The sequence below is a fragment of the Acomys minous genome (assembly GCF_964271855.1).
Source record: "Acomys minous genome assembly, chromosome: 17".
Lineage (NCBI taxonomy): Eukaryota > Metazoa > Chordata > Mammalia > Rodentia > Muridae > Acomys > Acomys minous.
This window is the reverse complement of record NC_140500.1, coordinates 52,861,747-52,886,870: the sequence shown is the minus strand read 5'-3', so window position 1 is coordinate 52,886,870 and position 25,124 is coordinate 52,861,747. Positions and strand designations below refer to the sequence as shown.

The 25,124-nt window shown below is 51.0% G+C and overlaps 1 protein-coding gene across 1 annotated transcript in view; it reads right to left on the bottom strand.

Annotated features, from left to right (window-relative positions):
- The window catches only part of WNT7A (Wnt family member 7A), a 45,792-nt gene extending 28,248 nt beyond the window's left edge, over window positions 1-17,544 (bottom strand). The window contains exons 1-2 of the mRNA XM_084765245.1: window positions 17,234-17,544; window positions 14,881-15,107 (exon numbers count right to left, since the gene is read on the bottom strand). Of these exons, the coding sequence (XP_084621371.1) occupies window positions 14,881-15,107; window positions 17,234-17,304 (298 nt within the window). The 5' untranslated portion in view covers window positions 17,305-17,544. The remainder of the gene's footprint in view (window positions 1-14,880; window positions 15,108-17,233) is intronic.
- Window positions 17,545-25,124: the final 7,580 nt, after the last annotated feature.

Genomic DNA, 25,124 nt, shown 5'->3' with positions numbered 1-25,124 from the left:
ATCTGTCCTCTGCGCTCTCCATAGGCTGCTTGTTCCACTGCAAGGAGTAGAGAGGTCTGAGCACCAGGATGCACTCAATAGAATTGCTGAGTAGGTGCAAGTGTCATGTTACTGCTTAGCTTCTCTGGGCCTCAGTCTCCCCTCTGACAGCTAGGTTAAAGAGATGTGTGTGCCAGCCAGACACTGGGCGGAGCACAGGGAGCCTTGTGGAAGAGTGAAAGGAAGCATAGAAAGACCTGGAAGGAACGGGGACACCCCAACAGAGACAACTAACCTGGGTGCACGGGGGCTTGCAGAGACTGAAGCTTCAACCAAGGGCCGTGCATGGACTGGACCTAGGCCCCCTGCACACATGTACCTGATGGGCAGCTTGGTCTTCATGTGGGTCCCCTAGTAAGGGGAACAAGGGCTATCTCTGACAAGGACTCTGTTGCATGCTTTTCTATCACTCTCCCTTGGCAGGACCGCCTTGCCAGGCCACTGAGGGAGAGGGAGAGAGTGTGTCCTGATATGACTTGATGTGCTGGGGTGGGCTGATGAGGGAGGGCTCCTCTACTCTGAAAGGTAGGTGAAGGGGGATGAGGGAAGAAGGAGGGAGAGTGGGACCATGAGGAGAGGAGGGAGGGAGCTACTATTGAGATGCGAAGTGAATAAATAAATAAATAAATAAATAAATTTAAAGAAAAGATGCGTGTGCACTGCAGGTCAAGGAGAACAGGACTTGCCTGTGATGATCACCAAATGAGCACCGGGCTCACAGCTCTTACAGCCTGGGGCACTGAAGAAGAAGCTGGAGCAGATGTATGGGTGGGGACACATACCTCAGAGGGGCGTGTTCTGGGAGCTGAGACAGAGATGGCAAGGGGCTGCTGGGGAGACTGAGGAAGCAGTGAGAAACCTGCAAGCAACCCAGACCTTTTGCCCAAGCATCTTGGCCTCCACCTGGGTCTCCCTCCAGCCTGCTTCGAATACCACCTGTCCTGCCCTCAACTGCGGTCTGGTGCTCATCTTGGCTGGACAGAGCCAGTATCACTCCGGTTTGCATGAAGCCCACCCCTCAGCATCCCTATTAAGACATGCTTATGTCTGGTTTCACGTCTGCCACTTGCTGACTGTTGTGGGATAGTCCTTCTTCTCCAAGACTCTGCTGGTCTCTTTAGCTGTGAGCCTGGGACAATCCCACTGCCTACCTAGGAGGGAATGGAAGGGCCATGCAGACCCAGAGCCTGGTCTAACAAATGTCCAAAATTTGGGTCTTCAGAGTGGAGCCCCTGTCCTTCCTCAAAAGTGTATCTCTACACTGTGGCTTGCTCAAGATGCTTTAAGTACTTATTGAGTTCCCCAGGACCATAGAGAAGCAAGAGGAAAGCCTTGCTACCTAGGCTCACTCCAGAAAAACCAAACACACAAGAAACAAATCCCTAGGAGAGATATTGACATCAATGTCAAGCCCTCAAGGGCTTTGGAGAAAGAGGCAATCAGAGGCAGCTGTGTTCCACTGCTTTCCAGCTGTGTGACCCCTGGTGAGGCAGCTGTCTCTCTGTGCCCAACTTCCCCACTGTTAATGGGGTTGTCACAGCACCTGCTTCCCTATGGAGGCTATGAGGAAGAGAAAAAACTGCCAGCATTGAAGCAGGAGAAAGCATCCCAAACATTAACCATTACAGCATTTCTGCAGACAGTGCTAGCTGGAACTCACAGAACTGAAGGGGAGGGGGTGGCTTTTCCTTTACTTTCACTTACATTTAATGAGGCTGGCAGAACAGTGTGGCACACCAGGGCACCCAGAGTGGAGCTTCCACACTTTCCCTGGGTTGCCGCATATGAAAGAGAGCTGTCCTGGGACTAAATCACTTCAGAACATAGTGATGGCCATTGCTGTCAGACTCCATTACAATATGCAAACTGAGGGTAGACCAGGAGCCCCAGCCCTTCAGCCTCACTCTCCTCAAGCCTTCTCTTTGTGCAGTGGGGGCTCTGTGAGCCCTGGGTATCCTGTGGTGACTTGGCGTGACTTCCTGCCGCCCTGCATGTGATCCTTTCTATTTCTCTTTAGTCTCCTGAGCCACAGAGTGATGTAGGTGATGAGTGACAGTCAGCTACCAGACAGTGGGTATGCCGATGGCCATGCTTCTGCTCACACAGTCCCTGGGACGAGGGAAGGAAGGGCAGCCATGTTTCTAGTTCGAGATGTGCCTTGCCATGGTGGAGTCTGATCCTGGGCCATGCATGGCCTTGACCTCCCTGGCAAGTCAGCTTTTAGCACCCACTGCTCTGAGAAGCAAGGAGGAACAGCTACCCTTGCTTAGCACTGGAGCGCTCAGGGCTGAGTGCTCTGTACCCAGGCCCAGCCGGCTGGGGTTGCTGGGAGCTACTGTTGACAGAATGAGACAGATCCAAGGGCTCCCTCAGCCTCCCTCAAGAAAGTCACTTAAGCCTTGCTGCGGCTTGTCCAGTCCCTTCTCTGTAAATACCTCAAACCGAACCCCAAAAGGGAATGAGGAGTAAGCATCATGTAGGCTATAGCACGCACATCAATAAAGGATCAAGAGCAGCTCAAGATTGTAATTGATGAAATCACAGGCTCTTAGGAAGGTGCCAACACCCTCTCCCCAGCTCTCACCCTAATTTCCTCATAGCCCTTCTCTCATCCCCACTGTCCCTAGAGAATATAATTCCCTTCAGTGTAACACTCTATCACAAATGTCTGCCTGGTGACAGAGGAATGGAGACCAGCTACAACAGCTGCAGCAGCCTCGGGGTGTACAGGATGCTCCTCAGTCACAGAACTTGGGAAGAGGATACCTGCCCGTCCTCAAAACCAGGCTCATCTGGAGAGCTGGGAGTGCTTGTTAAGAAGAGTCAAGAGTGCTTGCTGCTCTTGCAGAGGACCTGGGTCCTGGGTTCAGTTCCCAACACTTGCAACCACTTGTACCTCCAATTCTAGGGGATCTGATGACCTCCACAGGCTAGTGACAGTGCCCCCAGTCTGCAGATGAAGAGACTGAGGTGGAAATGTCTGACCAGGGGTGGATGGAGCCTGTGGTGAACAGGTTGCCTGCTTCTCATCCCAGTCTGTCTACCACAACCAGGGAGCCAGCAGTCAGCCCCAGGCTCTGCACACTCAGAGGGACGAAGGTGGACAAGCAGTAACATTTGTTGTGTACCTAACTGGGTGCCAGACTCACACTTGGGACCCTAGGCCATACTGTTCAACAGCCCCCGATGTAAGACAACGTCCAATTTTACTGACCAAGGTCTCCCACCTAGATAGACTAGGGCCAGAGCTGGGAGTCAAGGCCTTTGTTGGGTAGCATTGTTCCGTAACCGTGCCTCGACATCTGCCTATCACCGCGTCTAAAACTTGTGGTTAGAGAGGGAGGTATCAGCTCTTCACAGAATGCGTTATTTCTGTCAAGAGATGACATCTAGCCATCAGTAAAATAGTTGTCCATGAGTATTTGGTCTGGCCCTGGTGCCCTGAGAAGGAAGTAGGATGACAGCACATCCAGTACAGAAGGGCCCTGGATCCCTACGTCCCACTCTCAAGAATCCACCCAATGCTCTACCCACCCTCGGCCTCTTCTCCTTCCCTAGACTGAGCGTGGGAGACAGAAAAAATACAAATGTCACAGGCACAGGCAGAAGCCAATTGAGAAGTCACATGGTGTCCCCATCTGTGACCTGGGCCATTCCTGAATCCTGATGGTCCACACTCTTCCCAGCACGGTCAGGAGAAGCCGTCGCTGGGACACTCACTGAGAGCATCTCCTTGTGTCTGCAGGATATATCTGCAGAGAAGTTCTGAGTGGTTCTTCAGCTTCCAAAACAAGGGTAGACGGGGCCGGATGGCAGCACATTCATACAGATTGTGCCAAGTCTTCAGAAATGAGCTGCTGGCTAGGTGGGGTCCTGAACACCTTGCTGTGATTGACAAATCGGTCAACCAATCTGTCAGGGGCAGGCTGACCTTGGTCACCCCTGCACAGAGGCAGATTACAAGACCCAAACACAAGACCTCACAGCTGGGCTCCAGAGTATGACCCAGTCTCCTGTAGCTCATGGCTCCTTACTCCAGGCCATCAGTGGATGCCAGCTCGGTTGAAGCTGGCTTTGCCCCTATGATGATGAGACATCTACCCTGAACTACAAGGGGCAGAAGAAGGAGCCTCATCCAAATCTTGGCCCCTGTCACCTGGGCTGAGAATGTGGCCAGTCCTGACCCTTAGTGGACATTTCCTGAGAACCTACTGTGTGGTAGGCACTGTGCAGTAGGCTGGACGAACTAAGATATGGGATTCAGGTGTGGCCCTGAATTGTAGGGAGACAGACAGAAGATTACGTCACTGTGTTAGCTGAGGACCCCAAAGAAACAAAACAGCACAGTGATGGGAGCTGGGGGTGTCAGAGTTTGAAAGATCTGTGGGAAAAGGAGTCTCTAGGACAGGGGCACCCAGATCAATGTCCCTGGCTGGTGTGGGGCAGGTAAGACAGGGATGAGAAGTGGGGACTTAGTAGGGGGACACAGGGGCCTGCTGAGAATCTATCTTGGGCATAGCCTTCTGTCCCTAGAGTCAGAGATGAGATCTCCAGGACCACAGACAGAAGGAAGGCCTGTCTGAGGTCACCAGTGACTCCAGAAACTAGACTTGAACAGTCCCCAGACCCCCAGGGAGGAATCTCCTCCCTCCCCTCCACCTTCCCCTCAAATCTCACTAGCCACATATCAGGGGTTTTGACACAGAAGACTGGGGAACCAACCCCAGGTGTCTTCAGCTCAGGCAGAGTGGCAGGGCACTTGCCACCCATTCCTACTCTGCCTCACTCAGCTGGGTGACAGCCCACACTCCGAGTCCCTGAGCCCTCAGTATTCCCATCTGCAAACAGGAGGCCACCCCAGGCTGCCCTGAAGACTAGTGTGGCTTCTCAGGAGCCTCTAGGGGAATGTCAATAACGGGGTGGGGGTAAGTTAGTGCTGAGGTGAAGCCAGAGCCTGGTTGACGCCCTCTGTGTTCGGCTCCATAGCAGTCCCATGGGGACAGAGGAAATGAGCCCTTGTCCAAGCTGGCCCCAAAGATTCCATCCTCCGCCCTTTGCGAACGCTGCCCGTGGTTTGCACCGGAATATTATCTGGGTGTATTTACGGTATCTGACTGGAAACCACAGAGTGCATTGTAGTTTTTTTTTCTCTTTTGCTATTTAAAGCCAATGGGTCAGAGAATGAGCGGTCTACAGTGACACCAGCAGAACTATCTGATGATTTGGAAAACAGACAGATGGAAAAAGGTTGCTCTCGCCAGGCTGGCGTGGTAGCTCTTCACAGCCCAGTACTCTGCCACACAGGAGGGAGTAAGGAGATGCTCTGTGCATAGCCAGGGGATTTAAGGGTTAGGAATCATGTGGGTGGGGGGCAGGGGCAGGGGTTGAGCCAGCTGAGGAGATAGGACACAGAAATGGGGAAAGACATGTGCCATTCACCCGACTGTAACCTGCTGCTCCAATCCCCAATCTAGGGAAGAGGTCTCAACTCTGTCTGTGGGTCCCTAGTGCCACAGATCCAGGCAAAAGCACACCGCTAAAAGTCCTCCAATAGCCACCATCCATTCATTTTGACTCTTCCCTAAACTTAGGGATGCCCTTTCAAAGCAGAACCCAGAGGCTGGGTAACCTGCGGGTCACAGCCTGGCTCTGCTTCCCAGCATGACAAGATCCCGGGCAAGTTAACATGCCTCTTGGGCTACAAAATCTTCATTTCTAAACTAGGAATCATGAACAATCTTCCTGGAAGGGTTTCCTTTCTGGAAAGGAGGCCTGACCCACACCTGGCAGAGATCAGCAAATAGCCCCTCTAAGCAGAGGCATTGGTGGTTAGCCTGGTATCTACCACGATGTGGCTGCCATGTCCCTACTTCTGAGGCCCTTCATGATATTCCTCTCCCTCCATCTGTGGCCAGCACCTTATACATTTGTTTGTTTGTTTGTTTGTTTGTTTTTCTTTCTTTCTTTCTTTCTTTTTTTTTTTTTTTACTGACTTGAGTTTTCTTTCTCTCCCTTTGAGGTTGTGGGAACCTAGAATATTGACCTATAAGTCTCTGGGTTGAATGAATGACTGTGTGGAAATGATTGCATGTGCACGTGTGTGTGTGTGTGCGCGTGTGTGTGCGCGTGTGTGTGTGTGTGTGTGTGTGTATGTTTGTGCATGCACGCATTGGAGTGTCTACCATGGGTAAGCTGGAAAGACCATGTAACAAAAAGCTCATCTCAAAGAATAGTGTCAGGAGAGCGAAAATCCAGGATGAACTGAGGCTTGCAAAAAAAAAAAAATGCAAACGAGACAAAAAGCCCTTTGTTGGCTGTATTCTAAGCGAGAATGGGGAAAGAAAAGGGCTTTTGCTTGGGCAAGATGGCTTATTGTTAAGAAAGGCAAAGAGAAAGTGGAGCTGGCCGCCCCTCGCTCTATCTCCCTCCCTGGAAAGGACTTCCCATCCATCCTGCCAAGCAGCCAAACACTGCCCCACTTTCACAGGCTGTGGGTAAAAAGACAGGGCATTTTGGGGAGCTGTAGGAGTTCTCAGGCAAGGGATGTGGACCCAGATAGTCCCCTCGAGTAAAGGACGACACGCCTCAAACCACTGCCCTGGGGAGAAAGGATGACACACTTGGTAGCAATGCATCTGAGTTTCCCAGGCGCTGGACAGAGGCGGGTGGACCTAAAGCTGAATCCTAGGTCATGTGTGCCCATCCCTGGAAAAATTCTGCAGGAGGATACTAAACCGGAGGCCGTGAGCATTTGGAAAGGAATGTGGCAACCCCTGAGCACATGATGGGAAATCACCATTTCTTTGTTGATAATGCTGGCGACGTAGCAAATTTCTGTGTGCGCAAAGAAGGTGATTACCACCCAGCATGGTGATCGAATCTCTCGGGCGGCTCCCTGACTGAGCAAAACCTCTGGATGTGATATGCAAAACCTTTCCATAGGAAGTCTGGGAATGACGGAGCATGCCTGTAACCCTAGCCCCGGGGAGCGGGGAGAAGTTTAATGCCATCCTCGGCTACATAGTGTGTTTGAGAACCACTTGGGATTGCTCGTTCTCCCTTTCTTTCTGAAGTCTCCCCGCCATCCCTGTCCATCACCCCAGCATCCTGCTGGCCCATACTCTCTAGAGTCCGGGATCCTGTACAAGTCACAATACCACTGCTGAGCCATCCCTGCTACCTCTTTACATCCTGTCCGTCCTATGGACTAGCCCCTCCTTCAGGTGGTCCTGCACGCAGCCTTGTGTTACAGTCCACGTGGCCCTCCACTTACAGTGCACTTCAACCCCGGCTTTATCTGTTCCCATCAGATGGTGAGAGTGCTGGGGCAGAGTCTGTGGCTGACTAGTGTGTTGCTCACCAGCTCTTATTGCACAGAGATCCTGTCTGTGGGACAGGTGAGTGAGTATGGGGGCAAGCAAATAGGTATGAGGGGATCTTAGCCATAAATTTACCCAAACACTTCTCAGAAGCTGTAAAATGTCCTGGACTTAGGCTTTGGGTCTGAGCTCTTCATCCTGTATGTCATTCTTGCCTGTATGTCAGACATGTCTCTGTGTTTTCACTGCCCTGGTGTGGAAAGTCTGGCATCTGAGTTTCCTGGGTGCCTTCCGGGAATTGCTGGGGAACGCTGGCTGAAACAGATGTCATCAGTCCCGACCACATCAGATGCTAGGAAGTCCCCTGTTCTGGACCCACAGAAAGGATTGTGGGCTCGAGACCGTGTGACATGACAGTGGCCCCAAACCGTGTTCTGAGCTCACTTGCTTATAGCCAATTGCAGAGTAGCCATCCCCACTCTGTGAGTCTCTGCAGCTCTGTATCATGGATACAGCTGAGACATCTATGTGGAGGCTGCTGAAGTTGTTTCTAGTGCTTTTAGTATACTAGTGGACACACTGGCCCTCTCAGAGCAGAGTATTGCATGTTGAGTCTCTGCCCCCACCTGCCACCCATCACCAACCATGAAACCAAACCCCTACTCCAGGGTAGCTGACAGAGAGGGGCCAGGACCAGGCAGTGTCGGTTGGGGACAAGTCTGCTGAACAGAACTGGGGCACAGCTGCTCTTGAATGAGGCTAGAATGGTCTTTTTTGGCTCTCCACCTAGTCAACAGTCACCCCACTGGAAGGCAATGCAAAGGGAAGGGAGAGATCACAAAAGAGTGAGTGCATCGGACAGCTAGTCAAAAGAGCTTGCCTAGGGGCCACAAGGCCCTGGGTCCTCTACTTGACACTGTAAAAACAGAACGGCTGCCATGAGTAGTGCCATGGCTTCTAGGGACCCAGGTAGATAGATATATGTGGCAAGCAATGTTCAGTCTTATTTGGGCTGGAAATGAAATGTGTTACCTTCCCAACAAAGAAAATAGGGCACTTACAAACTATGTGTGGGGCTCCCGGACATGGTGTCAAGAGGATTAAAGGGGCTAGCCTGCCCTCCAGGGCTCTAAGACACTGGGAGCGCAGGGTGGAAAAAAGTGGTCTTCGGGTACTCCATAAAAATCTACTGTATGCCAGGCCTGGAGGTCCTGGGAGAAGAAGACTGTTTGGGAGACCCAAGTTCCATCGAACCTGGGGCTGGACAGGAAGTCTAACTGGAGATGCATTCTTACAAAAGTGAGGAAAGACACATTGACAAGTTGGTCAGTGCCAGAAATATAACAGTGCACAGTGGGTAAGGGTCAATTGTCTCAGAAAGGAGAGCTTCCCGGAGGAGGTGCCTCTTGAGCAGAAATATGCATAATACCAGCAGGGCAGGTTACAACAGCTCAGCTGTTTCTCCCTGTGTGTGCTCTAGGCACATTCCCTGCTCCAGTAGTCTGGGGTGCCCCTATGCCTACTGAGCTCATAGTGGTCACTGGGCCTTCCATGTGCTGGGCCTAAGGCCTCTGCTCCCTACAGAGATCTGGCTGGAGAGGTAGAAATGATCTCAGCAAAAAAGCGGGGGAGGACACTCACAGGCCTCATCCATCCTCTAGCCACCTGGGAGACAGGCACCCTTATCACTGTGGTCAGGGTCCACAGCTAGGATGGAGCAGGCAGCCTTGGGCCTAAGGCAAATCACCTGAGCTGTCTTGAGTAGCGATGATGTCAAGGAAGATGCGGGAAGGGAAAATGTGGATAGGGATGCAGTCTGCACTGCAGTGGGGGTGATGAGGCGTCTCCAAGGGAGTGGAGGAGTGGGGATAAGACAAGCAGATATCTGAGGAGTGGCATGTGGCCAGATGGGGCAGCAGACTGTGGGGACACAGGACTTGGGCAAAAGCAGGGGCCATGTCTTCTGAGAGAAACAGGAAGCACAATAGGGTCTTACATGGGGGCATCCTTCTTAGAGTGACACTGATGGCTACATGGACTGAAGATCCAACCAGGGTGGGAGGTCTCAGGAAAGTGACGCCCAGGCAGTGCCTGTGTGAAGACGGCTTGAACCAGGAGGTGAAATCAATATAAAGAACTCAGATCAGTAACCTGACCAACAAATTCTGCCACGCAAAGAATAGGACTTGGGATATGAGCCACTGACTCCCTCTTAGAATGGCACACAGGCTCCTTGAAGATGGAGAGGAGATTCTCTGAGATCTAAGTCACCAGGTGCCAGGGTCTTACATCCTGTATCATGTACTACTGCTGCCACCTGGCATGGTGGGCCACGCCAGATGGGCACAGAGAGAGGGGAAAGGTCACATGCCCTCCCAAAGCCATCGGCAATGTAAGGGCAGGGCAGAATGGAAACCCGGATGCGTGATTCCATTCCACCGGCACATCCAGCTGCCCGCGCAGCGGAGCAACAAAAAGTTTTAAAATACACAGCTTGACACCGAGATTCTCAAGTCTGACTCATGTGCACAGGCAAATCCCTCCAGTGACGAAAAACCCACGACTGACTCTCAGCCCTGCCACAAAAGCAGCCGCAGGATGCAGGTGACCCTTGCCTCGCTGTGACTGGAAGGGCAGGGCAAGAGAAAGGGCTGTCTCAGTTCCGGGCCATGCTTGAGCCTCGGTGAAGATAGCAGAGAGTGAAGCTTCCCACCTGGGTCCTGCTAAGGCAACCCTTATGTCAGTACGACCAAGCCATCCCAGCCCAATGGGAGAGCCTATAAGACCACAGGGAAAATGGGCAAAATACATAACAGGCAGCTCACAGATGGGTAAAAACAACCTCCTCTCTTTGGTGGGAAACACATATCACAACGGCAGGAGGTGGCAGGGAGCTTATATGTGGCGCCCACTCAACCTGGAAGGAACGTCCAGGACTTGGGAAGTCCTGTTGGGGAGGCAGTGAGTGGCACTATAGATTGACAGAGGTAGAATCTGTCGCAGTCGCTATTAAGCACAACTGAAATGAAATCATTTCATGGGGGAGGTCCATCTGGTTTGATGGATAAAATATTAGCCAGCAGGGACATGGAAACCTCCCCACCCTCTGCTGCATTCACAACAGAGAAAGCTTGGTATGGGAGGGGGAGGGGGCAGGTCGGGAAGGAAGCTCCCATGATGAAGGAAGGGCCATCACTCTTCTATTGGATTTGAGGAAGGGACACAATGTAAGAAAACTAGGGAGCTGGGTGTGGTGGCACACACCTGCAATCCCAATCCCAGCACTCAGAGAGACAGAGGCAGACAGATCTCTGTGAGTTCGAGGCCAGCCTGGTCTACGAAGCAAGTCCAGGACAGCCAAGGATATACAGAGAAACCCTGTCTCTGGGGGGCTGGAAAGAAGAAAGAAAATTGGGGGCATGGGTGGAGGTGCAGCTTAGTGGCAGAACACTTGCCTAGAGTGGTTAAAGCTCTGAGTTCAACCCCTAGCACAGAAGAAAGAGGTGGGGATGGGGTGAGCTGAAGGCCTTCTTAGACCTACAGAGGGTCTTCCTGGGCCGGGTCTCAGCTAACTAAACATATCACGTCATATACCACATAGAAAGAGTCTGCGGCCCTGTCAGGAGAGACTCACTAGCTGGAGCCCAGTTTTACTTGAGCCCTCTCCCTGTCTCCTAGGACTTTATTCTCAGTTCCCTGGGTTTTCTCAATGTCTATGATCCCAGCAAGTGACCAGTGAGTCCCATCCCTTGCTCTTAGACTCAGACCACTCTTCCCATCTTGGGTATACCACCTCTGAGACCTTTCCATCCCTCCAGCACCTCTATCCAGTCATGGACCACGCCACTGCTTGCTGCTATAGGCTCAGTCATGTCCCCCATGACTCACACAGAAGATCTGACCCTAACACGCACCCCCAGAATGTGACCGCAATTAGAGATAAGATCTTTAAAGAGGTGGTTAGGTTAAGACAAGGTCACTGGTGGGCTAAATCCCAGGAGACTGGTATCATTTTAAAAGAACCACAAGGGTTTGCATGAGGAAAAGGAATGACGAAGTGAGGACACATCAACAAAGCAGCTTTAGAGCCAGTGGTAGGTGATCCCTAGAAAGTGCAAAGCCCTGAGTTGGATCCCCAGCATGGGTAGTGGGGGTAGGGAAGCTTGTGGGAGTCCAGGTGAGAGGTCTCAGGAGAGACAACCCTGCCAGAGCTTGATCTTGAACCCCAGCCTCTCATCGGAATAAATGCCAGCTGTTTAAGCCCCCATCCTTGGCATTTTGCTTCTTTTCCATGAGGGATGGATAGAGTGGAGCTCTCATGCTGGCCAGCAAAGCATCTTGCTCTTGAAACGGACACATGACCAGAAGTCCAGCCTCATTAAACTGTAATCAGAGGAGGCAGTGGGGCTTTTACAGTTTGGCTGGAGATAGGCCAAGGCTCTTTCCCCGAAATCTTGAACCTGTTGTGGTCCTGAGGCTACAGTGGCCATCTGTCTCTCCCCCTAGTGTTGCTGGAAAACAATGCAACCTCTGGTCCAGCTGTTCTGAAGCCAGCACCGTCCCTAGCTTTCCAGTTCCTTAGGCATTTCAACAGTCCCCCTTTCACCTGGGTGTGTTGGACTTAGTTTCAATTTCAACTCCAAGAGGCCCTTGTCTGGACATGCTCACAGCTTTCTCAGACACTCAGAAGGAAAGGCAGGGAGAGGAAACTCAGGCAGAGCAGACGACCACAGCTGAGATGAGTGGGATCAGGTGGAGAAAGGAAGTCTTCGGCCTTCAGCGTAGGGAAGTAGAAACTAGCTACCCTACCTCACAATCTACGTGCGCATTTGTAACATCCTGTGCTGATGGCATGACTGCTCTCCATGCATGTCTGCTGATTTTTTTGGAGCTTCACTTGCAGCTAGGTGAAGCCATGTGGCTAAGTTCTAGCCAGTGAGATCTATGAAGATGTGCAGGATGGAGCTTCTGAGAAGTCCCTACAAAGGCAACACCTGTGCCCTGCGGCTCAGAGTACCAGAGAAGCTCCATACGTCAGAGACTTCACCCCTGATCCTCACCCCACGAGCTGGCTCCTCTAATCAGCTGAGGCAATCCTGGAGGTGGGGCTTAGTTGAGGAGCCCACCCCCCAAAATCCTAAACTTAAGAGATAACAGGATACTTGTTAATGTAAGAGAAAGGCTTGACTCATATAAAGTTGCCATGCTTTGTGGGTCAATAACCATTGAATAGTGACAATGTTTAAGACTCAGCCCACACTTTGGTATTCATGGCTATGGTCAGAATCTTCCAACAGATACCAAGCCCTAGAAATTCAACCTCCTTAGACTGGGTTACTTTATCTCCCTGCTCTGCCTCCCTACTTCCTCCCAGGGTACCCCAGCATCACCATGTCATGTGTTCCCTCATAGTTACCTTTACCTGTCTCAACTGGCATGCCTCTAACCCAATCCTTTGTTGCTTCCCAGGATACTGGTGGCATCCCTCCTCTTTAGACTGTTAGGGCTACTCCCACAGTATGTAGCCAGGTGTGTGTGTGTGTGTGTGTGTGTGTGTGTGTGTGTGTGTGTGTGTGTGTGTGTGCTGTGATCTAGGAGTTCCTCCATCCTTGTCCCTTCAGCCACAACCCAATGGGTATCATCACAGTGTGACCATAGGCTGGCTAAACCAATTCTGAAACAGCAAGCTGTACGAGATGAACTTTGTCCTGGGAGACCCTGTTACTCACTTTTGCCAAATCCCTTCTGAGCCACAGTTTACTCATCTGTAGCAAGTTTACTCATCATGTCCCAGGAAGGCCATTAGGTTTAAAACAATGTCAGAGCCCCATCCTGGGTATCAGGAATTGAAAGGGGGATAGGACATTTGAGAAGGACAAAGCTGAAAGGAGGCAAGCAGAAGGCTCGGGAGACTGGGATGTCAGAGGCCTCACCTACAGTCTTGAAGCTGACACCATCCTCTCTCACACACAAGAAAACCAACTCTGAAGTTGAGAAGAAGGAGATGTCGGGAGAGGAGGACTCCGTGTAGCTGAGATCCAGACAGGGAGTGCTGGGAAAGGGCTGTACAGGAGGGGACCTGCCTGTTTCTGTCATACTGACCACAGGGCCCAGCTCTGTAGTCAGTACGGTCTGGTAACCAAAGTAGCCCTTCAGCAAGACTGCCTGGAGGTAGGCAGGGAAGGGTGCAGTCACTGTGATCTGGCCGGGAGCCCCTGCCATCCTGGACTGGGCAGAACCGCACTGAGATGGTGTCAGATGTTGGCTGATGCAGAGTCAAAGGAGCAGGTAATTGGGGGAGGGGCGGTCTCAAGAGACTTGAGAGGGAGCAGAGGATTCTTACTGTGGTACTGATCTCTAGAGAAGCACCAAGGCCTTTAAGAGGAGCCAATAAGGTGTGTTTAGAAAAGAAGATGAGGCTAGGTGGTCATGAAGAGGCCAAGGTCTCAACATCAGGTGAAAAATGATTTCTTGCTGGCTGGAATGAGTGGCCCTTTAAGGGGCCTTTCACAGAATAACACGCGCTCTGGTTTCTACCTTAAAATTGTTCTTGTTCCTTCCTGCTGGGCACAGCAGGGAGGTATGGCAGCCTGGGAGCCCAGAAGGCAGCAGGGAGGCTGGGGAAGCAACCAGAATGTGGAGGATGCTGGACTGGACTGGGGATTTTGAGCATCCCTCTGGAGAGCTAGTGCTAGGGCTAAGGAGAGCATTCAAAGAGGCCTTTGAAGCTGAGCTGTGTGGGTGAACCCAGCCCAGAGAGCCATGTTATTGCCCTGTGCCTTGGGGAAGGTCACGGTGCAGACATGAGTCTGTTACCATCTTGGACCCCGCCCCCTCCAAGTCTGGACACACACAAGAAGGCATCTCCACGCCCTCCCCAAAAGTCCGGCACCTCCTGAAGGTCAGTGACAGTCTCTACTCCCTTCCCTTCACAAGCTTATCATGATTGCTTTGCAAGTGGAATACATGTGTGCACGTGCTCAGGCATACACACATGTCCACACATGCCACTCCCCTGTCCCAAAGCACTGCTGTAGGAATAAGGCGGATTCTGTCACAGGACTGCACATGCTGGACCACAGCGGGGAGTGGTGTGGATTGTGGCAGAGAATGGGTCACCCATACCCTACCCTCAGGAGGTTGTATTCTGAGCTCTATCATAGTGATGCCAGCGTACACTAAGTGACCAATAGATCTGCCCATTTCCCAAGAGGCTGCAGCTCCCTACTGTGGGCAAAACACCCCGCATTTAAGTTTGGGCCTCATACTGAAAACATGTTAGATCTGCCGGAGAGCCTTTGGACCATCAGTTGGTGCGTAGCTCTCCCTGTAACCAGCAAAGGTGGCATGGCTTCCAACTGTGGTCCTGGACTTCAGTGGGAGATCCTAATCCAAGCCATACATGCACAAGATAGTCAGCAAGGGTGTTAGAGCATAGTGCAGGTAAAGGCATCACAGAGGGCTCCTGACTCTCTTCATAGCCCAGAAGGTCCTGCTCAGGGTGTCTCTGACGATTACATACCCACTTTGAGCTCCTTTCCGAAGACAGTGCGCTCTCCCAGCGCGGAGCAGTTCCAGCGGCCATTGCGGAACTGAAACTGACACTCGTCCAGGCCCATTTGGGAGCCTTCTCCTATGACGATGATGGCGTCCGGCCGGCTCTGGCAGATTGCCCGCTGTCTGGGAGCCAGGCCTGGGATCTTGTTACAGATGATGCTCGCACCCAGAGCTACCACCGAGGAGAAGCCACTGGAGGGGACACAGAGACAGAGGGTGAGATCTGGAGGAAGGCTCTGGATGGCAGGTGCTGAAGGGGGCGCCTCTCAGCTACTACAGAGGACCTCCCACAGAGCCACAGTGGGCGGGGCGGGGGTCTGAGGTGGAGCAGGGCAGAAGGATTTTGACTACAAGTCTTCTAAACACCTAGCTGACCACTAGGAAATGTCTGTTTCTGCAGAATAATGACACCATGGGTCCTAATTTCAGAGAGGCAATTTTCTAGTGCCCCAAGGGGGCGGGGCCCTTTTCCATCAACGCCTTCCTGGAGAAAGTTCACGCCCACTCTGTGTAGCTCAGCGCTTGCCTTGCTTAAACAAGAGCTTCTGATAGTCAGTTTACGCCCTGGAAAACCTCTAAGAAGCACATATTGAGCTGCCATTTCCAATATTTTTTGCAACTAATGGCTCCCAGGACTAGGAGTTATTTGAACAACCCAGGTAAAATCAAAATGCCACAACTGTGCCATACACAGTGGGTGACACAGGAACCGGTCTTACCTACCACACTGGGAAACCTCCAGGGACTTGGGGGCCCTTACCCTCAGACCCAGGAGCCAGCAGAGCGGTTCAAAGTCACTGCAACTCATAACTGGGACCTCCCTCCAACTATCCCAGAGAGAAGGCCACGCCCTCATGACCTCCACCTACCCCCACCTGATAGCTGGGTCCCTAGGAGCCTGGAGAGACCAGAGAGGTTTATTCTCTGCTGTTTTTCTGTTCTCCATTCTTGAGTGTCTCCGCTCCCCCTCAGCCCCCCCCCCCCGCGCCGCCTCCGTTTCTAATTAAAAAAGAAGACAATACCTAACGCGGCCAGAGCCAATAAGCTCGACCTCGGCTTCCTGGATGCTGGATGAGTGAGTGGATGAGCGCAGGGCGGTAGTGCGCGGGCCAACACGAAGATTAAAGCAAGTGCGGAAAAAAAAGAAAAGCCATCCAGACGCGGGCGAATCAATAACACTTAAAACACACCCGCAGGCAGGCAGCGCGCGAGCCCAGAAGCCGCCTCTAGATCCGCGGTCGGGCTGGAAGCCGCCTAGTCCACTCAGCGCACACTTGGTTTCGAAATCCCGGTCCAGAGAGGTGGGGTTGGGGAAGTGAGAGGCCTGAGAGTGGCAGTGGAGAAACACAAAGGGTCTGCCACACACTCTCCCCTCTGGCCTTGGGTCCAGTTCTCCTCAAAGCAGCGACAGGAGGTTCACAGGTAGTGGGAGGTGTTTAGAGAGGCAGGTATAAAGCCTAACAAAGGTGGCCCTTTGGCACCAGCACCTCCGTCCGTGACTAAAGCTCCCCCACCGAACCCCACCCCGTCCCCCAACCGCGCTACACACAAGTCACTTCCTAAGTACAAAGGGAGACTGTGTAAGGCAGCACAAGCAGTATATAGAGCCACCTGCTTCCACTTTCCCGTAGAGTGTCGCGTGCCCCACCTCCTGACACGCCTGACCTCCTTGGCGCCCACCCCAGGGACCCCAGCATCAGGCTGTCTGGATTCCCTTTGGTGGTGGCTAGAGAGCATCTCTCTCTGGTGTCTCCGACCATCCATTGACTGTTTCTGGTCTTACTGTTTGGTTCTGACTGCTGAAGGTGCTGTTTTCTTAGCTTGGGAAGGGGGTCTGAGGGTTGCAGGAAATGATGCAGTGCCAGGGCTCTGAGAGGTGGCTTATGCTTTGCCAGGGACCGTGCCCGCTCCTGGGTCCTAGTTTGCTATCTCAGGAGCCTTGCCTGCAACAGGGCTGCTGCCGGGAATTCTGAGATCTCTTAGGGGTGGCTGTGGTCCTGACCGACCTGCTGTGCTTGTGGCTTGTAAGGGGGTGGGTGTCCTTGAGGACCCAATGGAGCAGCTATTCTCCTCCAGAGTCAACGAGATTTCTGTTTCTGGGGGTTCCCGGACTCTGTGATTCTTGAGATGGCCAATCCCCTGCTCTGGTTTGTGGAACCCGGGGTGGGGGGTGGGGGTAATCGGCTCGCGGGGAGCCTTTGTGCCCTCAGGGCTCCAGCACAGCCTCTCTGAGCTAAGTTGGGCAGCACACCTCTTTCCCGGGGCCCAGCCAACTTTGCCTCAGCGGCACCCGCAGAGACGACGCACGCGTCGCTTACCCGATCCGGAGGTAGACTATGCCCAGGCTGAGAAAGAGGTGGCCGAGGCAGCGCCGCGCTTTCCGGGTCATAGTCCCCGCTGGTGGCGGGTGCCGCGGACCGGGCTGTGCTGATCCCGCCGGCCGGGCCCGGCGGGGCAATCCACATAGCCTGCGCAGGGGGCGCGGGCCGAGGCTCCCTAGGCAGTCCGTCGGTGCGTCGGTCCGCGCTGGGCGCTGGAGACTGTCCCAGAGCGCGGGAGCTTCAGAGCAGAAGGAGGGAGGGACCAGCGCTCAATGCTGGGCGACGCTGCGCGCCAGCGATCGCGGCAAGTGTTTGAGGCGCGGGGACTGCGGGGCGCTGTTGCCGCCCGCCCCCGCCCCTCCCTCTCTGCCCTTCCCCCGCCCGCCTCCCGGAGCGCCCGCCCCGCGCCCGAGCGCCCGCGGGTCGAGGACGTCTGCCCCGAGCGCGCTCCCGAGGCACTCCTCCGAGCTCGCGGCGATGGGAGGCGGGGGCTAGGAGCGGAGCGGAGTTGGGGTAGGGGGTGGGGGTGGGGGCGGAGGAATCCCGCTCGCCTGGCATCCTTAGCAAACTCGCAGGTTGAGACCAGCAGGTGCCCAAGGGCCATGCTCTGGGTGAGAGGATTTAGGCTCATTCCAGAACCCTCGCGCCTCGTTAAAGCTCTGTCACAGCGGCCAGAACTTGGGAGGCGACTTCCGCAGAACTACTACCCCTCAAATTCTTTCTTCACCCTCCTCAATGCGGGGGGCTGACTGTACCGAGAGAGAGACTAGGCAGGATACTCCGGAATCTCACTGTCAGTGGATACTTGGAATTGGACTCAAGCCCAAAGACTGGTAGCAGAACCTGAGAGCGAGCACAGGTGAAAAGCTCAGGGCGCTCTCGCGGCGACACCTGCTGGGTGCGGCAGGCGGTGCATTCTGACCCTGGGTCTTTCGGATCAGAGAGGTACTGATCCTTCCTTTGATAAAACATCCCGATCCAGAGAGTTGGGGGCGCGGGGGCTGGGGGTGGGGTGGGGTGGGGCTGGCGGGATAAGACACAAGAAGTTTCCGCTGGAGAATCTGAGCCTCGTGGAGGTGACGCCAAAGTTAGACTCAGCGTCACCAGCTGGTGAATAGTCAAATTGGAACAAGGTAGCCCCGACTCTGGTGAACTCTCTCTCCACTCTACTTTTCTCCACTCCAGGCCTGCGTACCCTCAGAACTGCAGTTTTTCATGCCCACACTCATGTACAGGCTTCTTCCGTGGAAGACCCCTTTATGTATGCATCCATGGCGTACAGACTCCAGCCAGGCACCTTGGTGAGCACGATGGATTCAAGGAACACGGAAGACCTTAGTGAGCATGTGCAGAGCTTCAGATGGCACAGGCTGGTGGGAAGGTCCACAAGACAGGGTTCTAGGTGCTGTAACGTTCATTTTTAGCGCTGAGGAGATCCCTAGCAGGTCATGGGATTTGAGCACCCATTACAGTAGAAGCAGGGAGGTGGGTCAGGGTGGAGTTGGGATTAAGAGAAAGAAAGACGGTGATGTGGGAGAGAGAGAGGGCGCTGCAGACCTGGAAGGCTTAGAGTCCAGGGGTAGACGCTGGAGAATAAAGCAGGTGGCTCCTTTGGTGTGTGTATTCCAAAGTGTTCCCTGGGTGTCCCATGGAGACACTGATGGGATCAGCACTTTCCCAACTGAGCGATAATCCTCAGCCTGTGGGGGAGGTTTCAGAACATGGCCACTACATTGTTCAACCATTGTGCTATTGCAAGGGGTTCTCTGTGTCCTCCTGGCTTGGCTCTGGGCAGGCCTGTGATGGCTTCAATGAGAGGGAAAAGGTAACGGTGCAGGTGGTGGTAAAAGGATGCGTGCAGGAGCCCTGAACCACCCTGCCGGCTGTTGTGCTGAGAGGAAGTCAGGGATATGTAGAGCAGCCCACAGTACCAATTGTGTGCCTGGCTGGAGTCATCCGTCCTGATGGCTATACAGGTAATTGAATGCCCTCCAGATGCCAGCAGCCATCTACTCGGTCTTCCTGGCTCCAGGTTTGCCCTGTTGAGGCATTATGGATAGTGACCCATGTGTCACACTGTGTGCCCTACTACACCCATAGCACATGTGTTTGTATTTCTCCTCTGTCTAGTCATCTTCAGACAAAGCATCAGACCCTTTGTGGTCTCTCTTCCAGAACATCTCTCTGGCGTGTCATTTCCAATATGCACCATTGTCATCTTAGAGCAAAGAGTCATTCATGTCACAGATGTTGGGACACTCATGACCTGGAAGAGTGTGGTAGCTGTAGTGACAGAGCAGGTCAGGCAAATGCCGAGGGCACCTGCTAGGAAAAGGGGGGAAGAGAAGGAAGAGGAAGACTAGATTGGAGAGCATGCCAAGACAGGGGAGTGGGTGGAAAGAACCCAGTCTCTGCCCTTCTGCAGCAAGTAGCCTGGGAATGCAGTGATCAAGCCCAGAGGCAGCACTGCCCAGTGCCTGCACTGCCCTTGGAGCTGCAGCATGTTAACTCAGAGCCCACTGACAGTGCTGTGAGCCCCTGCTCTGATCATCGCACCACTGTGTGTATAAGGGGTGTAATTATGGAGGATTAAATATCCCCATAGTCTCACAGGCAATAGCACATGGGAGAGCTAAGATCTGAACTTGGAGCACTGGCTCCAGCCATAGCTCCTATGCTACCCCTTTATTCTCGTGTGTGTGTGTGTGTGTGTGTGTGTGTGTGTGTGTGTGTGTGTGTGTAAAAGAGCAGGGTCTCGCGTAGTCTAAGCTGGTCTGATCTTATTGTGTAGTTAAAGATGTCTTTGGACTGATCCTCCTGCCTCTACTTCCCAAGCACTAGGACAGTATTTATACTTCCATGGTGGCATTAACTTACAGAGGAAGGAAGACCAAGGCCACCACAGAAGAGACTTTGCTGAGAAATAAGATGGTCGTGTTAGCTTTCTGGCACTGCGGTAAAATACCTGAGCCAAAAATGTTTTGTTTAGCTCACAGTTTCCAATGTCTCAACCCACGGCCACTTGGCTTTACTACCTTTGGACTTGTGGTAGCTGTGTACATCATGAGGGGCCCATTCAGCAAAAGGGCCGGCATTACGGTAGCTGGGAAGCAGAGATGCAGAGAGAGCCAGGAAGAGACTGTGCATCTCCCCTGATAACTTAATTCCCTCCCATTATATGCTATTTCTTAAAGGCTCTGCTACTTTCCAGCACTTGGGAGGCAGAGGTATGTATTTTCCATGAGTTCAAGGCCAGCCTAACCAAATAGTGAGATCCTGTCTGGAAAAAAAAAAAACCACCACAACAGACAGAAACGTTTCTACAACTCCTCAGCGGTGTCACAGGCATTAGTCATTGGGGCATTTACATTTCCCAACTGTGGCATAAGAGTTGGGATGTCAAGAGCAACTGAGGTCTCTATGGCCAAGAGTGGGCCATCAATCAAATCAGAATACGGGTAGGACACTTCAGACCTAAGATCAAGGGGGGGGGGACATGTTGCCCAGAGCCTCAACACCTCAGTCTGATTGACAAACAACTGGGGAAGGAAGCCAGAAAAAGTGGAGAGTTCTGAGGGAGAAACTGAGTGTAATCCATCCAAAAACCAGAGCCACAAGATCAGTTGTCTGGGACCGACTACAGAAGTTCTTCTTCTTCTTCTTCTTCTTCTTCTTCTTCTTCTTCTTCTTCTTCTTCTTCTTCTTCTTCTTCTTCTTCTTCTTCTTCTTTCTGATTCCTGTTAGCCTCGGGTCTCTCTTCCCATCTGCACACCCAACAAACAAACAAATGAAAAATTGTTGTGAATCATAAGTTTACCAAGTAGAAGACCTGGGACCAAACCCAAGCTTAGTGACCCCAAAATGTCTGATTTCTTCTGCAAGCCCTGGTCCTGGTTTGACAAAAGCCACGTGCAGTTGTGTAGTCAGAGTCAAAGGACCTTTGGCATGAGGTCTCTATGCTCTAATGAGAGGCAGATAGTGTGAGCCCAGACATCGTTTAGGATGCGGAAGGGATCTGCCAAGACCAGCACAGGGGCAATGGAAACCCAAGGAAGGATTACAAGAAAATACGCTGTCTTCAGATACAGACCTGATCTTATGTAGGGATGTGTATCTGACTCAAAGATCAGCAGAGAATATATGGCCCTCTATATCCCTAACTGCCACTGACCCAGCACACTCAGCGAGTGAATATTTGACAAAGGGATGAAGAAAAAGCCAAGAACTATGGACAGAAGCCAGGTGGGCCAAGGCAGGCTTTTCAGGCGAGTGGAGACATGGTGGGCCTTGGGAGATGGATTGCAAATTTACCAGGTGGAAAGAGAGCTAAAGGCACTTCAGCTACATGCAGAGGGAGGACAGAGTGCAGCTTGGAGTAAATGACAGCCGTACTCAATGTGCATCTAATACGACACACACACACACACACACACACACACACACACACACACACACACACAGAGTCTGGGGCTTTTGTCCTAGCTCTGCCACTTGTTAAGTTTATGGTACACGACAGTTCTTCATGTGTTTGCTTGTTGGATGTGCTCTGATGCTAGTAACTTCCAGGTCACTTACTCACTAGGGCTGGAGAGTTCTGAGGGAGAAACTGAATCTAATCCATCCCAAGAGCCTAGGACTGACTGCAGATGCTCTTTTTTTTTTCTTCAGATTTCCACTAGTGAGTCTCTCTCCCCATTTGCAACCTCTACTTGGATTATGGAAGGGACATCTCCCTTGACTCAGTGCCTGTTACATCTTCAGGCAAACCATGCATACCTGGGCAGGAGCACACTTGGCTTTGTGCTTTGTCGCCCCCTGCTGGATGCAGAAGTAGAGAGGAACAAAGTAGGACACCTCTTGCCTCTGTGGGCTCACACAAGTGCACAGACTAATATACACTCATGCACACACCACCCCCATAACACACACACACACACACACACACACACACACACACACACACACACACGAAAAGAAGAGAAATAAATTTAAAAAAATCATAGGCTGCGGAAAACCATTTATTAGATAGGGATGTAAAGTGAATATATAACTTAAAATAAATTAAAAATGAAGTAACTGGCCATTCCCCCAAAGCTTGTAACAACCAAGGACAGACAGGTGTGACCTCTATGTGCCAGGTCTCTGCTTGCATTGGGCCTCTGAGCAAGCACAGCATCTGTGAGCTACTCCCTGTTCCCCTTCATGCTCCATCTATTGGACCACACCCCTTTGTGCATTCCCAGAGGCCAGTGGCCCCCAAGGGACCACCAAGTAAGACCCCTCCACCCATAATTCCCAGCTTGCCCTGTCTTCCCAGAAAACCCAACAGTGAAGAACCCTGCCCAGCCTCCTGCTCACTGCATTCCTCACAGTGCAGCCCCCATCTCCAGAGGTCCTGGCCACCAGGGACAGACAGATGAGGTCTCTACTCACCAGACTCCTGACTGCAAGAGGCCTCTGGGCAAGCACTGCAGAAACAGCAGCAACAACAGCAGCAGCAGCAACGGTGGTGGCAGCGGCAGCAGCAGCAGCAGTAAGCTATGCATTACTTCCTGCCTGTTCTATCTCCCATATCACAGCCAAACTTACATCCCCAAAGTCCTGGGGCCATCAGGTATCATCAGGTAAAACTCACTCTAACCCCAGCCAGCCAGTTCCCCTAAAACATTCCCAACAGAGGTAAAGCACACCTTCTCCCCCAAACTCCATTTTCTGGCCCATATTTCAGCCTGCATTATCTGAGGCCTGCCAAGAGCAGAGACAACCAGATGTCCAAAGGCCAGTGGAAGAACATGAATAACAAGAGCCAGCGCTTTATGGCAACTCTAGAATTTAGTTATCATACTAGAAAGCCCAGGACATTTTTCAACAAAGTCACAGATGGAGAAAAAAGATATTTTAAGACAGAACCAAATTTAAACAACATCAATCCATAAATCCAACTCTATAGAAAATAATAGAAGGAAAAATACATCACATGGAGGAGAACTACAACCAAGAAAATACAGGAAATAAATAATTCCATACCAGCAACAACAAAAGAAAGGACACACACACACACACACACACACACACACACACACACACACACTGACACCACCAACAGCAAATAACAGGAAGTAACAGTCATTGGTCATTAATATTGCCCAACATCAATGGACTCAATTTTCATCAGTAAAGACAAAGGCTAACAGAATGGTTGTGAAAAAAAGGATCCATAATTCTTCTTCATACAAGAAACACACCTCATCCCACAAAGATAGGCATTACCTCAAAGTAAAAGGCTGAAAAAAGGTTTTCCAAGCAAACAGACACAGGTACCAAGCTGGAGTAGCCTTCCAATATCTAACAAAACAGACTTTCAACCAGAATTAATCAAAAGAGAGGGGGAAGAACACGTCATACTCTTCAAAGGAAAAATCCACCAAGATGGTCTCTCAATTCTGAACAATGCCAAATGTAAGGGCACCCACACTGGTAAAAGAAACATTATCAAAGCTAACTCATACATTGAACCCCACACATTAATAGTGGGGGATTTCAACATCCCTCTGTCCCCAATGGACAGACCATTGAGATAGAAACCAAAGAAATAATGAAACTAACCTAACCAACAGATATCTACAGAACATTCCATTCTGCATGCAGAAAAAGGCAAATAGATCCATATTTATCATCCTGAACAAAAATCTAGACCAAGTGGATCAAAAACACTCATCAATAAACCAGAAACACTAAATCTATCAGAAGAGAAAATGGGGAAGAGCCTTTAACTCATTGGCACAGGAGACAACTTCCTGAACAGAACACCAACAGCTCAGGCACTAAGATAAAGAATTAATAAATGGGGACCTCATGAAACTGAAAAGCTTCTGCTAGGCAAAGGAAACAGTCAGTAGAACAAAATGGCAGCCTACAGACTGGGGAAAAGATCTTCACCAACCCTACATATGACAGAAGTCTAATATACAAAATACATAAAGATCCCAAGAAATTAAACATCAACAAACCAAGTAGTCCAATTAAAAATGGGCACAGAGCGAAACAAAGAATTCTCAGTAGAAGAATCTTTAATGGCTGAGAAGCGCTTAAAGAAATGTTCAGAGAGAAAATGAGGTTGGACTCAGAGATGTTTCTCTTTTCCTTTATCTTTCTTCATTAGGTTTGGAGATAGGGGTTGAAAAGAAAGAAGGGGAAAAATAGAAATATATAAGGATGATAGGACAAAAAGTAGGTCATTGAATCTACTCCTCAACTTAAGGCCTTGATTGTTACTAACAAGGTTATTTTTAATTCATTGACACATATTTTTGTATATTGATGCAAAATAAGTTTAATTTTTATACATTCGTATAGAATTCAAATTTAAGATTATCCTACACACACACACACACACACACACACACACACACACACACACACATATACATACATACTTTTTTTTTTTACTGTAATATGAGGTATTTTACCCATACAACTCAAGTAGAACACAAGGTTTACCTCCAATACTTTGAAAGTGCTGTTGCAGGCTGTTTAGGATAAATAAGTTATACAAGTTAATTGTTAGCTGATCAAATTAGGGTCATGTCAATTACTAGTCTATTTTTATTACAAGAATATACACCCTAAGTTTAACTATAGACATGGTTCTATAGATTCTATAGATATATAAGGTAAAATAGTTATATAAGGTCTCAAAAAATGTCAGAGACCTACAGAATGTGGCATTTAAAGACGTTTTTACTATATTAAAGATACTTTGACAATAACACAGGTTAACTCTTGGCAACACCCAGCCTACCTCAAAAAAGAAGATGAGCATCAAAGACCCTCCTTATGGAGATGGATTCAAATGTGGCAAACAAGCCACTGGGAAAAATGTCCTTGT